This window comes from Nomascus leucogenys, chromosome 7b (assembly GCF_006542625.1).
Source record: "Nomascus leucogenys isolate Asia chromosome 7b, Asia_NLE_v1, whole genome shotgun sequence".
In the NCBI taxonomy this organism is placed as follows: domain Eukaryota; kingdom Metazoa; phylum Chordata; class Mammalia; order Primates; family Hylobatidae; genus Nomascus; species Nomascus leucogenys.
Window position 1 is genome coordinate 95,859,009 of NC_044387.1, and position 15,484 is coordinate 95,874,492.

A 15,484-nucleotide genomic window follows, 5' to 3' on the forward strand; every position below is an offset into this window, starting at 1 on the left:
CACAGAAGAACTTCATAGTGTATTTTTAGTGGATCATATGGGTAAGCCTTCACTGGCATGTCAACTAATATATTGGCCAAAATGGTAATGTTAATTTATTTATGACAAGTTGCATAAATATTTCAGAGAAAAGAAATACCAATATCTTTGAGACACACCAAAAAATGTAGAGAGAGAGAAAAACAATAAATCTGGTGCTTAAAATCTGGTGTTTACATACACATAGTATCCTAAGTGATACCAAAAAATCACCTCTGCTCCATCTTCTGGTGCAATATTTTTTGATTATTGTTCTTTCCAATATACATGAAATGGTTTGGAGAATTTGACTCACACAGTTAGATTTATCTTCGAATATTATATTTCTATTAGGATGGCTTTCAAGAGACAAAGGTTATTGTTGAAAAAAGTAAAAAAGCAAACATTGCAACACTTCTCTAAAGACAAAAATAGTTCCCATGTTTAAAATCAGAGCAGCGGTATTTGGTAGCTGGATGGGATCAACTCCTCTGTCCATGGGTTCCAGGTTCTCAGAGACTGAAGAGTGTTCTCTTTAGTGTTCCAAGACCTGGACAACGAACACTTGCTCAAGAGCCTAGAGTGGAAGGCAAAGAACCCTGAAGAAAACAGTATGTGCAGTCTCAATTATTTTTTGTATTTTTTACTTAACAGGCTGTTATTTCTTGGTCTAATTTGGGGCTTTTGTAGTTTTGACTTTTTAAAATTGTTCCTACATGAAATATATTGCTTCCAATAATATTACTCTTTTCTTTCTCTCCATTACTCAAAGAATAATAACAGAATTAGTTGGATTTACTCTTACCAGCTCTTCTCCTTTCTATTTTTTTAATTTTCCAATTGTTTGTTTATTTTTTAAATTTTGTTTGGTATTTCCAAATACTATCTATAAAAGATTCCACAGATTAGCAATACAGTGGTCAAAATGATATTATTTTGGCCAGGTGCGGTGGCTCACGCTTGTAATCCCAGCACTTTGGGAGGCCGAGGCTGGCGGATCACGAGGTCAGGAGATCGAGACCACAGTGAAACCCCGTCTCTACTAAAAATACAAAAAAAAAAAAAAAAAAAAAAATTAGCCGGGCGTGGTGGCGGGCGCCCGTAGTCCCAGCTACTCAGAGAGGCTGAGGCAGGAGAATGGCGTGAACCCGGGAGGCAGAGCTTGCCGTGAGCCGAGATTGCGCCACTGCACTCCAGCCTGGGCGACAAAATGATGTTATTTCATTTAATATTTTATTTCATTATTCATTTAATAATGAGTTAAAGAATTGATTTCTCTCATTTTTAAGTTGTTTTCAATTTTATATTGCTAACCTGTGATGGGTTTTTGTGGTAAAGAGCCAAATAACCTAAAATGATCAGAAAGGTAAAATGTTTTTTGTAAGAAGAAACTCAAGGTCCTGGGCTTATTTAAGAAAATAAAAACACTCACATTTGAGCTAGAAGCATTTTATGCAGATTTGCCTCCATTGACTTAAAACAATCTTTTATCTGAAAACCTCATAGGAAACCAAAGAGAATTTCTTCAAGATATTATAGTATAATTTAAATTTCATGGTGGTCATTATGTTTCTGCTACCAGGTTGCCTAAATGAAATATATTTTAAAATCACCTGTTTCTATTTTGTCTAAGGCAAATAAATAAATAAAACAAAGATCTACTTGTTCTTTGAAGAAATCTGATATTTTTAAGTTTTAACATAAAGAATGAAACTATTTACATGCAAGTTAGAGCTGATCTACACACATCTTATTCTCAAGGTAAGTAATTTCCTTAGGCTTAGTATTAACCTTAAAATTCTCAAAAGGAAATTACCTGCTTTAAGGATAAAATGCACATTTTTACAAAGAGAAATTGACTTTTCAGTTTTCAAAAATTATAATAATCTTATAATAATCCACTTTTTGTAAAGCATATATTATAAAATTGTTGTTCATATTCATATTGTGTAGTATACAATTATTATGTTACGGATATTATAAGAATTTAATAAACACTGGAAGTAAGAATTATCATTTAATAAGATATAGGTAGAAAATAATTTTATTTTCTTAAAAATAACAACTTTTAAAAACATAATTAAAATCCCTTGTCTACATCTACTTATAATTATTGTAGCTATTTCTAACATAAGTTCATGAGGTTTTCATGTTCCCATTCAAAGTAATATGTAAGTAGAGACTAATATAATTCCTTAAGCCTTATGAAAATTAGTATTTTTATTGATAACTATCTATCTATCTTATTATTTTTAACTTGCCATAACTTCTAGTTTGGCCAGAAGAAATCAGATCTAAAACATACAAAGCCTAGAAAAAATGTAAATACATTTAAATTTCATTGCTCTCACCTTTGTTATTTTGAAGCAAACCAAGAAAGCATTTTTCTTTCTGAATTGCATTAGGCTTTTTTTTTTCTCTGTTTGTGAAGTACTAAAGGAAACACAAAACAATAGAGATCAGACAAGAAAATGGCAGCACTCAGAAAAAGTTATCATTTTCTAAATAAAATAACCTCCAAAGTCTTTACTCCCTCTATCCAGCATTCTGATATTGAATATTTACGCACAGAATTGTCATTGAATTTTGACGTGTTAGGTCAGCTCTGCTGAAGTAGAATCATAAGGGGATGGCAACTATTGTACTTGAAAAGAGTTCACACACATAGGAAAGAGGAATAAACAAAACAAAAAAAAAAACAAATACACTGCAGAAGCTAATAATAAGTACACAAAGTACACAAGTGTATTTATTACATTTTGCAAGCACTTTGTTCTACATTTCAAAAACGCCACCATCAAGCTGTTGGCACATTTATGTACAAAACAGATTAATTGTAATGCCTGCTACAAAGCACTCTGTGAAAATACAAACTCTAATACCAGAAATAAAAGCCAAAAGTGTCAACATCATTACATAAGTTGAAAAGACAGTTTTAGAAATTATCACAAACTGTTAAGACACGGAACTGAAACACTATAATATAGAATTTAAAGAAGCCCATTAATGCTTTTGCTGAATATCTGTAATACTGCATATATCAGAAAAATGTTGAACCAGTAAGATAATCTAAGCATAAAGAAAAGGAAGCAAAATGAACCCCAAATTAATTAAATAATACTACGGAATGCATAATCATGCCACAGATATCCCTAGTAGTACCCCCTACCTACTACAAGAACTTGTAAAATTACTGATGATGCATGACTAGTCATTGTACAAAGATTGTTTCACTCAATAAATTTTTATTAGAAATGCAGTTACACTGAGAAAGGATTTCACAATGGTCAAATCAGTGCACAATACTACCTAGTTTTATACACTGACAAAAATGTCTTGTCAGGCTACATCATTTTAGAAGACACTTTACAGCATTCTTGTAGCATTAGAAATAAAAGAAGAGAGTCAAGGTTAAAACAAACACCAAATTTGGTCCAGTAATACTGATTGCTCTTTTTTAAAATTCCTTTGATACAGGTACTTTTTATAAATGAATATGAATGAACATTCGGTTAAAATGACTTACTTGAACTAAAAACACAAATATATCACTACACTTTCAAACAATACATTCTACAGGGGCCTCTGACCACACTTTAGAAAACACTACAGGTAAACCAACATAGATTGGAAGGCTGCAAGCAAAGCTATTATATTAATGGAAGCCTTTTCAAATATATCATACACATTTTAGGAATAGTTTACAGAGGTGCAATCCATTAAAACTTTTAAAGTAGGTAAAACAACTTCCGAGGGGTTAGTGTGCTTATTTGTAATAAACCACCTTCATAAAGGTAATTAATTTTCCACATTAGCATATTAAAAGTTCCAATCCAGCCACTTCTTAAATCACAAAGAGATCATTCTTCAATAGTCTACAGTAGTTATTTCCATTAAAATTGTCTCTATATACTAAACTTTAAAAGGTAAGCCTGGTGTCACAATCTTAAAAAGGCAACTAGCCATGCATTAGCATTACTGTTTCTACATGCTCACAACATAAACATGAGTAATCTGAGGGAAATACCTTTTAAGAACATCAAGAAAAAGTACAATGTTAACAAAGATAAGAAGCACTTTTTTTTTTAAACCTACTCTTACAAATTTAGAAATTGCACCTTAGATTGATGAAAACATGAACCAGGGCCTATAGTAATATGGCCACTGATCTTCAGACAAAATTTCCATATTTCAAGAGTCATCATGATGTCATCTCTATCTATTGTTCATAATGTACAATGGTCCCTTCGAAGGTTACCTGTAGTTAAACTAGTTACCGAAATCAAAACTAAAAAGTATAAAAAGCTATTTTCTTTTCAAAACATAAGAAATAATGCAAAAGGTGTTATGTATAACACATGGGAAGTGGTTAAAAATCAAACAAATCTTTGCATTTGACAATGTTAGTATCTTTGATTTTACCGAACTAGTAAATGAGTTTGAGAAATTTCCAAAAAAAGGCTGGATAGGAGCTTGTAGAAAAGATCTGATTTACATCAATTTAATAAATTGGGAAATTAAGTGCTAAACAACAAAGAATTGTACTCAGGTGATTCATAAGTCACCTTACATATCATTGATGAGAAGCACTTTCATTTTGTTTTTTAAAGGTTGGATGGTTGGATGGCCCTTAGTTAAACACCAATGCATTCAAATGGTAGAAAGAACAGGAAGATGCATTTATGTGTATGCATTGAGCCGCTCTTTGGAGCGAGTGGAGTGGATGTCATGAAGCTCTTGCTCTTCCTTCGACTTGATGTCTTCATACTTCTGCATCCGGCAGGCGTCTTTCACATAGGCCCAGTTGGCAGACAGAACCATAAGGTAGTGTACCTAATCAAAGACAAAAATAATTTATATTGGAAGTTTGTTCAGTGTCTTCATTACACCTTGCTATCTCGAAAGAAGTCTTCAAATTATAGATCTTTATAGGAAATGTTCACATATAAAATGGAACCAAAATTTCTTTGGTAATAGAAACAATATAAAATATATTTTTCATTCCTCCAACTATATCCCACCATATTCTTGGCACCGTTTCTTTCAGTATCTCTTTCTCTTTTTCAATTCTTGGAAGTAATCCAAAACTAATTCTTAATCTTTATGGGATGTTTCCTGCCCAATGTGTCCTCATTTGCCCAAACCACAGACGATTCATTTCATGTTCATGTATCTATGTTTTATAATCCATAAGCAGAAATATTCTCACATACCGTTTGTATCTAACTGACTTGAATTAATTGGAGGTTCTATTACCCCAATTAAAGAGAGATCATGGAAACCCCCAAATATACCTGTGGATTTGATTATCAGGTTAATTTTGCATATGATGAATTTTGTAGTTTCTTTTGTATTATAAACTACAGGAGATAAAATATTGTGTTATATGGATTTTTTATATGTATATACATTCACAAAAACTAGAATAGCGCCATGTTCAAAAAGCAAGCTCCTGGTTTGTCTTGAGTAATGAAGTTGCTGGAGAACTAAAGCTCCTTTATTTGACTTGAGTTTACCCAGCAATGAGACCGCTTATTTGTTTTTCTTTTCTTTCTTCCCTCTTGGTCCACAGGGGAGATAAAGCAGCTTTCCACATGATGAATTTTGATGAATAGGGAAGAGAAACTAAGTTGACAGTTATTTACTTTCTCTGAGTTTTAAAGGGTGGACAACATTTTCATCCAACATTCAGAAAAATAGAACACTAAGATTTTGATAATTAGTAAACAGTACATTGAAAGAAGAGGCGGGCTGGTTCTAGAAAAGTACAGATGGATATAAAGAATGCAATGTCAATTCTAAATAGTGAATATTGTGGTGTGTTCAGGTAGTCAACAAACAGCAAAAAACAAAACAATTTTGACACGGGATATAAGGGAAAAGATGCATACCACTATAAATAACCTATTTTTAGAATTTTCTGTTTCCTCTGAAGTTTAGCATTTTGTTTAAGGAACACTGTAAGTCACCTGAAAGCAGGGGCTGTCAGTTATATTCTTGTACATTATGGCATTTACATAGTGAAAGCATAATCACTATATATATATATGGATTAAATAAGGCTTATACACATAATGAAGTTTACGCAGTATTTTGTTGCTGTAAAATATCAAGTGCTGTGGAGAGTGCTTAGTACATAGCAGATACACAAAATATTTGCCAAATAAATGAATATATTTTTCAATCTTCAAAAACTTTTCATAATATCTGAGAAAATGTGGCCCCCAAATTATTATTAAATATGTATAAGTGAGGCCGGGTGTGGTGGCTCACACCTGTAATCCCAGCACTTTGGGAGGCCAAGGTGGGTTGATCACCTGAGGTCAGGAGTTCAAGACCAGCCTGGCCAACATGGTGAAACCCGATCTCTACTAAAAATACAAAAAATAGCTGGGTGTGGTGGCACGTGCTTGTAATCCCAGCTACTTGAGAGGTTGAGGCAGGAGAATGGATTGAACCTGGGAGGCGGAGGTTGCAGTGAGCTGAGATCACGATACTCTACTCTAGCCTGGGCAACAGAGTGAGACTCTGTCTCAAAAAAATACATATATATGTTTACATAATATGTATTATATATAAAATATATATTTTTATATTATATATATTTTACATACATGAAGAAGCACCTGTGATAGTGTGCTCAGAATGATGGTTTCCAGCTTCATCCATGTCCCTATAAAGGACATGAACTCATCATTTGTTATGGCTGCATAGTATTCCATGGTGTATATGTGCCACATTTTCTTAATCCAGTCTATCGTTGTTGGACATTTGGGTTGGTTCCAACCCTTTGCTATCATGAATAGTGCCGCAATAAACATATGTGTGCATGTGTCTTTATAGCAGCATGATTTATAGGCCTTTGGGTATATACCCAGTAAGGGGATGGCTGGGTCAAATGGTATTTCTAGTTCTAGATCCCTGAGGAATCTCCACACTGACTTCCACAATGGTTGAACTAGTTTACAGTCCCACCAACAGTGTAAAAGTGTTCCTATTTCCCCACATCCTCTCCAGCACCTGTTGTTTCCTGATTTTTTAATGATGGCCATTCTAACTGGTGTGAGATGGTATCTCACTGTGGTTTTGATTTGCATTTCTCTGATGGCCAGTGATGATGAGCATTTCTTCATGTGTTTTTTGGCTGCATAAATGTCTTCTTTTGAGAAGTGTCTGTTCATGTCCTTTGCCTACTTTTTGATGGGGTTGTTTGTTTTTTTCTTGTAAATTTGTTGGAGTTCATTGTAGATTCTGGATATTAGCCCTTTGTCAGATGAGTAGGTTGCAAAAATTTTCTCCCATTCTGTAGGTTGCCTGTTCACTCTGATGGTAGTTTCTTTTGCTGTGCAGAAGCTCTTTAGTTTAATTAGATCCCATTTGTCAATTTTGGCTTTTGTTGCCATTGCTTTTGGTGTTTTAGACATGAAGTCCTTGCCCACGCCTATGTCCTGAATGGTATTGCCTAGGTTTTCTTGTAGGATTTTAATGGTTTTAGGTCTAACATGTAAGTCTTTAATCCATCTTGAATTAACTTTTGTATAAGGTGTAAGGAAGGGATCCAGTTTCAGCTTTCTACATATGGCTAGCCAGTTTTCCCAGCACCATTTATTAAATAGGGAATCCTTTCTCCATTTCTTGTTTTTGTCAGGTTTGTCAAAGATCAGATAGTTGTAGATATGCGGCATCATTTCTGAGGGCTCTGTTCTGTTTCATTGATCTATGTCTCTGTTGTGGTACCAGTACCATGCTGTTTTGGTTACTGTAGCCTTGTAGTATAGTTTGAAGTCAGGTAGCGTGATGCCTCCAGCTTTGATCTTTTGGCTTAGGATTGACTTGGCGATGCAGGCTCTTTTTTGGTTCCATATGAACTTTAAAGTAGTTTTTTCCAATTCTGTGAAGAAAGTCATTGGTAGCTTGATGGGGATGGCATTGAATCTATACATTACCTTGGGCAGTATGGCCATTTTCATGATATTGATTCTTCCAACCCATGAGCATGGAATGTTCTTTCATTTGTTTGTATCCTCTTTTATTTCATTGAGCAGTGGTTTGTAGTTCTCCTTGAAGAGGTCCTTCACATCCCTTGTAAGTTGGATTCCTAGGTATTTTATTCTCTTTGAAGCAATTGTGAATGGGAGTTCACTCATGATTTGGCTCTCTGTTTGTCTGTTATTGGTGTACAAGAATGCTTGTGATTTTTGTACATTGATTTTGCATCCTGAGACTTTGCTGAAGTTGCTAATCAGCTTAAGGCGATTTGGGGCTGAGACAATGGGGTTTTCTAGATATACAATCATGTCATCTGCAAACAGGGACAATTTGACTTCCTCTTTTCCTAATTGAATATCCTTTCTTTCTCCTGCCTGATTGCCCTGGCCAGAACTTCCAGCACTATGTTGAATAGGAGTGGTGAGAGAGGGCATCCCTGTCTTGTGCCAGTTTTCAGAGGGAATGCTTCCAGTTTTTGCCCATTCAGTATGATATTGGCTGTGGGTTTGTCATAGATAGCTCTTATTATTTTGAGATACGTCCCATCAATACCTAATTTATTGAGAGTTTTTGGCATGAAGGGTTGTTGAATTTTGTCAAAGGCCATTTCTGCATCTATTGAGATAATCATGTGGTTTTTGTCTTTGGTTCTGTTTATATGCTGGATTACATTTATTGATTTGCGTATGTTGAACCAGCCTTGCATCCCAGGGTTGAAGCCCACTTGATTATGGTGGATAAGCTTTTTGATGTGCTGCTGGATTCGGTTTGCCAGTATATTATTGAGGATTTTTGCATCAATGTTCATCAAGGATATTGGTCTGAAATTCTCTTTTTTGGTTATGTCTCTGCCAGGCTTTGGTATCAGGACGATGCTGGCTTCATAAAATGTGTTAGGGAGGATTCCCTCTTTTTCTATCGATTGGAATAGTTTCAGAAGGAATGGTACCAGTTCCTCCTTGTACCTCTGGTAGAATTCGGCTGTGAATTCATCAGGTCCTGGACTCTTTTTGGTTGGTAAGCTATTGATTATTGCCACAATTTCAGAACCTGTTATTGGTCTATTCAGAGATTCAACTTCTTCCTGGTTTAGTCTTGGGAGGGTGTATTTGTCGAGGAATTTATCCATTTCTTCTAGATTTTCTGGTTTATTTGCATAGAGGTGTTTGTAGTATTCTCTGATGGTAGATTGTATTTCTGTGGGATCGGTGGTGATATCCCCTTTTTCATTTTTTATTGCATCTATTTGATTCTTCTCTCTTTTCTTCTTTATTAGTCTTGCTAGCTGTCTATCAATTTTGTTGATCTTTACAAAAAACCAGCTCCTGGATTCATTAATTTTTTGAAGGGTTTTTTGTGTCTCTATTTCCTTCAGTTCTGCTCTGATTTTAGTTATTTCTAGCCTTCTGCTAGCTTTTGAATGTGTTTGCTCTTGCTTTTCTAGTTCTTTTAATTGTGATGTTAGGGTGTCAATTTTGGATCTTTCCTGCTTTCTCTTGTGGGCATTTAGTGCTATAAATTTCCCTCTACACACTGCTTTGAACATGTCCCAGAGATTCTGGTATGTTGTGTCTTTGTTCTCATTGGTTTCAAAGAACATCTTTATTTCTGCCTTCATTTCATTATGTGCCCAATAGTCATTCAGGAGCAGGTTGTTCAGTTTCCATGTAGTCGAGCGGTTTTGAGTGAGTTTCTGAATCCTGAGTTCTAGTTTGATTGCACTGTGGTCTGAGAGACAGTTTGTTATAATTTCTGTTCTTTTACATTTGCTGAGGAGAGCTTTACTTCCAACTATGTGGTCAATTTTGGAATAGGTGTGGTGTAGGTGCTGAAAAAAATGTATATTCTGTTGATTTGGGGTGGAGAGTTCTGTAGATGTCTATTAGGTCCACTTTGTGCAGAGCTGAGTTCAATTCCTGGATATCCTTGTTAACTTTCTGTCTCGTTGATCTGTCTAATGTTGATAGTGGGGTGTTAAAATCTCCCATTATTATTGTGTGGGAGTTTAAGTCCCTTTGTAGGTCACTCAGGACTTGCTTTATGAATCTGGGTGCTCCTGTGTTGGGTGCATATATATTTAGGATAGTTAGCTCTTCTTGTTGAATTGATCCCTTTACCATTATGTAATGGCCTTCTTTGTCTCTTTTGATCTTTGTTGGTTTAAAGTCTATTTTATCAGAGACTAGGATTGCAACCTCTGCCTTTTTTTATTTTCCATTTGCTTGATAGATCTTCCTCCATCCCTTTATTTTGAGTCTGTGTGTGTCTCTGCACATGAGATGGGTTTCCTGAATATAGCACACTGATGGGTCCTGACTCCTTATCCAGTTTGCCAGTCTGTGTCTTTTAATTGGAGCATTTAGCCCATTTACATTTAACATTAATATTGTTATGTGTGAATCTGATCCTGTCATTATGATGTTAGTTGGTTATTTTGCTCGTTAGTTGATGCAGTTTCTTCCTAGCCTCGATGGTCTTTACAATTTGGCATGTTTTTGCAGTGGCTGGTACCGGTTGTTCTTTTCCATGTTTAGTGCTTCCTTCAGGAGCTCTTTTAGGGCAGGCCTGGTGGTGACAAAATCAGTCAGCATTTGCTTGTCTGTAAAGTATTTTATTTCTCCTTCACTTATGAAGCTTAGTTTGGCTGGATATGAAATTCTGGGTTGAAAATTCTTTTCTTTAAGAATGTTGAATATCGGCCCCCACACTCTTCTGGCTTGTAGAGTTTCTGCCGAGAGATCAGCTGTTAGTCTGATGGGCTTCCCTTTGAGGGTAACCTGACCTTTCTCTCTGGCTGCCCTTAACATTTTTTCCTTCATTTCAACTTTGGTGAATCTGACAATTATGTGTCTTGGAGTTGCTCTTCTCGAGGAGTATCTTTGTGGCGTTCTCTGTATTTCCTGAATCTGAATGTTGGCCTGCCTTGCTGGATTGGGGAAGTTCTCCTGGATAATATCTTGCAGAGTGTTTTCCAACTTGGTTCCATTCTCCCCGTCATTTTCAGGTAGACCAATCAGACGTAGGTTTGGTCTTTTCACATAGTCCCAAATTTCTTGGAGGCTTTGTTCATTTCTTTTTATTCTTTTTTCTCTAAACTTCCCTTCTCGCTTCATTTCATTCATTTCATCTTCCATCAGCAATACCCTTTCTTCCAGTTGATCGCATCTGCTACCGAGGCTTCTGCAATCTTCGCGTAGTTCTCGAAACTTGGCTTTCAGCTCCATTAGCTCCTTTAAGCCCTTCTCTCCATTGGTTATTCTAGTTATCCATTCTTCTAATTTTTTTTCAAAGTTTTTAACTTCTTTGCTATTGTTTTGAATTTCCTCCCGTAGCTCAGAGTAGTTTGATCGTCTGAAGCCTTCTTCTCTCAACTCGTCGAAGTCATCCTTTGTCCAGCTTTGTTCCATTGCTGGTGAGGAACTGTGTTCCTTTGGAGGAGGAGAGGTGCTCTGCTTTTTAGAGTTTCCAGTTTTTCTGCTCTGTTTTTTCCCCATCTTTGTGGTTTTATCTACTTTTGGTCTTTGATGATGGTGATGTACAGATGGGTTTTTGGTGTGGATGTCCTTTCTGTTTGTTAGTTTTCCTTCTACCAGACAGGACCCTCAGCTGCAGGTCTGTTGGAGTTTACTAGAGGTCCACTCCAGACCCTGTTTGGCTGGGTATCAGCAGTGGTGGCTGCAGAACAGCGGATTTCTGTGAGACCACAAATTCAGCTGTCTGATAGTTCCTCTGGAAGTTTTGTCTCAGAGGAGTACCCGTCCGAGTGAGGTGTCAGTCTGTCCCTACTGGGGGGGTGCCTCACAGTTAGGCTGCTCAGGGGTGAGGGACCCACTTTAGGAGGCAGTCTGTCCGTTCTCAGATCTCCAGCTGCGTGCTGGGAGAACCACTACTCTCTTTAAAGCTGTCAGTCAGACAGGGACATTTAAGTCTGTGGAGGTTCCTGCTGACTTTTTGTTTGTCTGTGCCCTGCCCCCAGAGGTGGAGCCTACAGAGGCAGGCAGGCCTCCTTGAGCTGTGGTGGGCTCCACCCAGATCGAGCTTCCTGGCTGCTTTGTTTACCTAAGCAAGCCTGGGCAATGGCGGGCGCCCCTCCCCCAGCCTCGCTGCCGCCTTGCAGCTTGATCTCAGACTGCTGTGCTAGCAATCAGCGAGACTCCGTGGGCATAGGACCCTCCAAGCCAGGTGCGGGACGCAATCTCCTAGTGTGCCGTTTTCCAGGCCCGTTGGAAAAGCACAGTATTAGGGTGGGACTGACCCGATTTTCCAGGTGCTGTCTGTTACCCCTTTCTTTGACTAGGAAAGGGAACTCCCTGACCCCTTGCGCTTCCCGAGTGAGGCAATGCCTCGCCCTGCTTCGGCTCGTGCACAGTGCGCTTCACCGACTGTCCTGCACCCACTGTTTGGCACTCCCTAGTGAGATGAAACCGGTACCTCAAACAGAAATGCAGAAATCACCCGTCTTCTGTGTTGCTCAGGCTGGGAGCTGTAGACCGGAGCTGTTCCTATTCGGCCATCTTGGCTCCACCCCCCGAAAGTGTTCCTTTCACCAATACATTAAATAGATATTGGCACCATGAGGAAAATAATTAAATAAATTCCAATTCATTCACCATCTTTACATATTGACTCAGCTGTCAGAGTCGTGAGGTTACTGGGAGTACTTCTAGGGCTCTAGACTACTCATCCTCAAGGATACAAACACAGACTGAAGATATTGGCTGCAAAAGCTATTACTGATGCTCAGAGCACTTGCTCAGGGTTGATATTTGGCATTCCTGTGGGCATACTGGAACTCACGCCAAGTTAGAAAGGAGGAGACTGGCCCTGGCACGTGGTAGATCTTCCTCACTGGGGAAAAGCTTGATGTCTTAAAAGAAGATCTAAAGACTGGCTCTTAATATTTCTGAAGCAAATTAGATATAGAAGACATAACTTGAAACTACTGACATTTATTTTTTTAATTACCTAATTTGTTTTTCATAAATGACTCTATATGGCTTTTTAATGTTCTTAGTTAAGGAAAAAAAAGTAAATCAAGGAATTGATTAGATTACTCACAATGTCACATTGGTATATACATATATGCTACAGAAATAATTTTTATATTTATAGTAATCCAATTTCTAAAATCCTAATGAATTGCTATTTTTGTTAATGTTCTCAATATGGTAATAATAGTATTTCTTGGGGTTTAGCCTTGTTGTTGACTTACTTACTTTCCCGTTGTTTCCCCTGCTTTTTTTAATCTGACGAAATAAATGTGTTTTACATGGACTTCAAACTTTAGAGATAGTTTATCATCTCTACAAGCAAATAGCTCTGGAATTCACATTGAAAACCAAGCACCAGTGCTTTGAGGTCTTACCATAGCAATGACTGCTGCCCCAGCTCCAGCAAGCGCCACAATAAACAAGTGGAAGGTCATGTTCAGCTGCAAGGGAAACCACAGAGAATCAAAAGGTGTCAGAGTTACAGGTAGAAGAGAGGTCAAGATTGCTGCTGTCTTATAAACAAGACTTCGTACATCTTAAATAAAAGCGAGCCTGTGATAAATCACCCATCTGGTTAAAACAGATTATTACAATATATTTTCCCCTGCAAATCATTTAAATCCTTTCAACTTCATCATTATACCATAATTTCATTATAAAGATGAGACAATGATTAATAATGATGGTTTTCATCAGTAACATTATAACAATATAAGGAGGGCTATGCTCTTTAAAAATAACTTCATCATGTTTTCAGCCTTCATTAAAATGAGTTTCCAGAAAATTTGAAATAGTTATTATAATTTTTATTGAAATAAGCAGAGCATCTAATTCTTATTTATCCTCTACTCCCCCTGAATAACACTACTTCAGGTAAAATTGCCTCTGATATAATAAAGGGAAAAGTCAATATAGATTTAGTTTTAATACATTATCCAAATAATAAAATGAATGCTAAAATTCTGACAAAATTAAAGGCTGAAAAACACTCACCTCAGTAGATTCACACATCCTCAAGAAATTCTCAGAGACAGTACAAATTTTCTTTTCCTCTCCAATTGTCACAATTCCTACAATGTGTGGAAAATGACAGTTTAGCACTATAAATGTTTTGAAGAGCCAAAAGAGAAAAAAATGAAAGTTTTTGCTAATCAAATCAAAGCAAGTTCCATTTTATCTTATGTTATAGTGGAAAAATTATCTAGCTTTCATTGTGGATAATAACTATGCACAGAATTATGAATATAATATGCAAGACTATTTAGCCCTCAAGCAATTTAACTAATTTCAATCTGAATTCAATTGAATCTCACCACCAGAATTTCCAGACTCAATTATAGCCAGTTTATTGGTTTGGTCCATTAATGTGATAGTATAGGCATCACAATTATTTTGTTAACTATGCCCCGGACTGTGCTGAAGTCAGGATCTAAATTTGTTCAGCTGGTGCAATGCTTCTGTTAATCTATAAAAGCATACGGCCCAAAGGAGTACTTTTTTTTCTGCCAATATTGCAAACAATGCTATTAGTAGCAGGAAATCAAAAGTTGCCATTTCACTTCTGTTTACCCTTGTTCCAGTTGGTTCATAGACCAGCTGCATTAGAATCACCTAGGAAATTGTCAAAAATATGTATTTTTAGACTCTAACACAAAACCGATAGATGGGAATCTATGAATATTAGGCCTAGAACACTGCATTTTTAAAATGAGCACAGAGGCAATTCACTGGCATGTCTCTTTGTCTCATCTTAGAGAGTAAAAGTAACCAAGTTCATCCGATCGTGGCTCTTTACTTTTATTTTCTGACCTCTTGAAGTGCTAAACACATACAGCCATGATAAAACACATTCAGGACATTCTAACACCTAAGATTTTAGCATTTGCTGCTCTTTAGTTGTTTTTGTTGTTGTTGTTTTATTTTTATGGTTTGTTTTGTTTTGTTTGAGACGGAGTCTCACTCTGTCACCCAGGCTGGAGTATAGTGGTGGAATCTCAGCTAATTGCAGCCTACGCCTCCCGGGTTCAAGTAATTCTCATGCCTCAGCCTCCAGAGTAGCTGGGATTACAGCTGCACGCCACCACACCCAGCTAATTTTTCTGTTTTTAGTAGAGACGAGTTTCACCATGTTCACCAGACTGGTCTCAGACTCCTGACCCCAAGTGCTCTGCCCGCCTCAGCCTCCCAAAGTGCCGGAATTACAGGTATGAGCCACGGTGCCAGGCCTTCTTTATTTAGTTTTAATATGTATATGTATTTACATATTCTTAGCTTTATGGGGTGTTATCAACTCTCCCTCTCTTACAGAGCTGCTGCTATTAGTTTCTCCTTTGCCAATAGTTTGTGGAATCTATTTCAGTGTGAAAAATCTATTTGCAGTAAACAAACACAGAGATCCCTCTCTACAGCCTTTCCTTTCTGCCAAGATGGTTCTAAGAGTGGATAAAAATTTAAAAGGGTTCTCTCATGAGATTTCCTCCCTAAAA

General features: G+C 36.9%; 1 protein-coding gene across 3 annotated transcripts in view; it reads right to left on the bottom strand.

Annotated features, from left to right (window-relative positions):
- Positions 1-2,735: 2,735 nt before the first annotated feature.
- The window catches only part of GPM6A (glycoprotein M6A), a 370,645-nt gene continuing 357,896 nt past the window's right edge, over positions 2,736-15,484 (bottom strand). For 2 of the 3 annotated variants that reach the window (XM_012508117.2, XM_030816339.1), the window contains exons 5-7: positions 13,992-14,068; positions 13,373-13,438; positions 2,742-4,851 (exon numbers count right to left, since the gene is read on the bottom strand). In XM_012508117.2, the coding sequence (XP_012363571.1) occupies positions 4,699-4,851; positions 13,373-13,438; positions 13,992-14,068 (296 nt within the window). In that variant the 3' untranslated portion in view covers positions 2,742-4,698. Of the gene's footprint in view, positions 4,852-13,372; positions 13,439-13,991; positions 14,069-15,484 lie in introns of all 3 variants that reach the window. The other variant, XM_003276677.3, reaches the window with a different exon arrangement.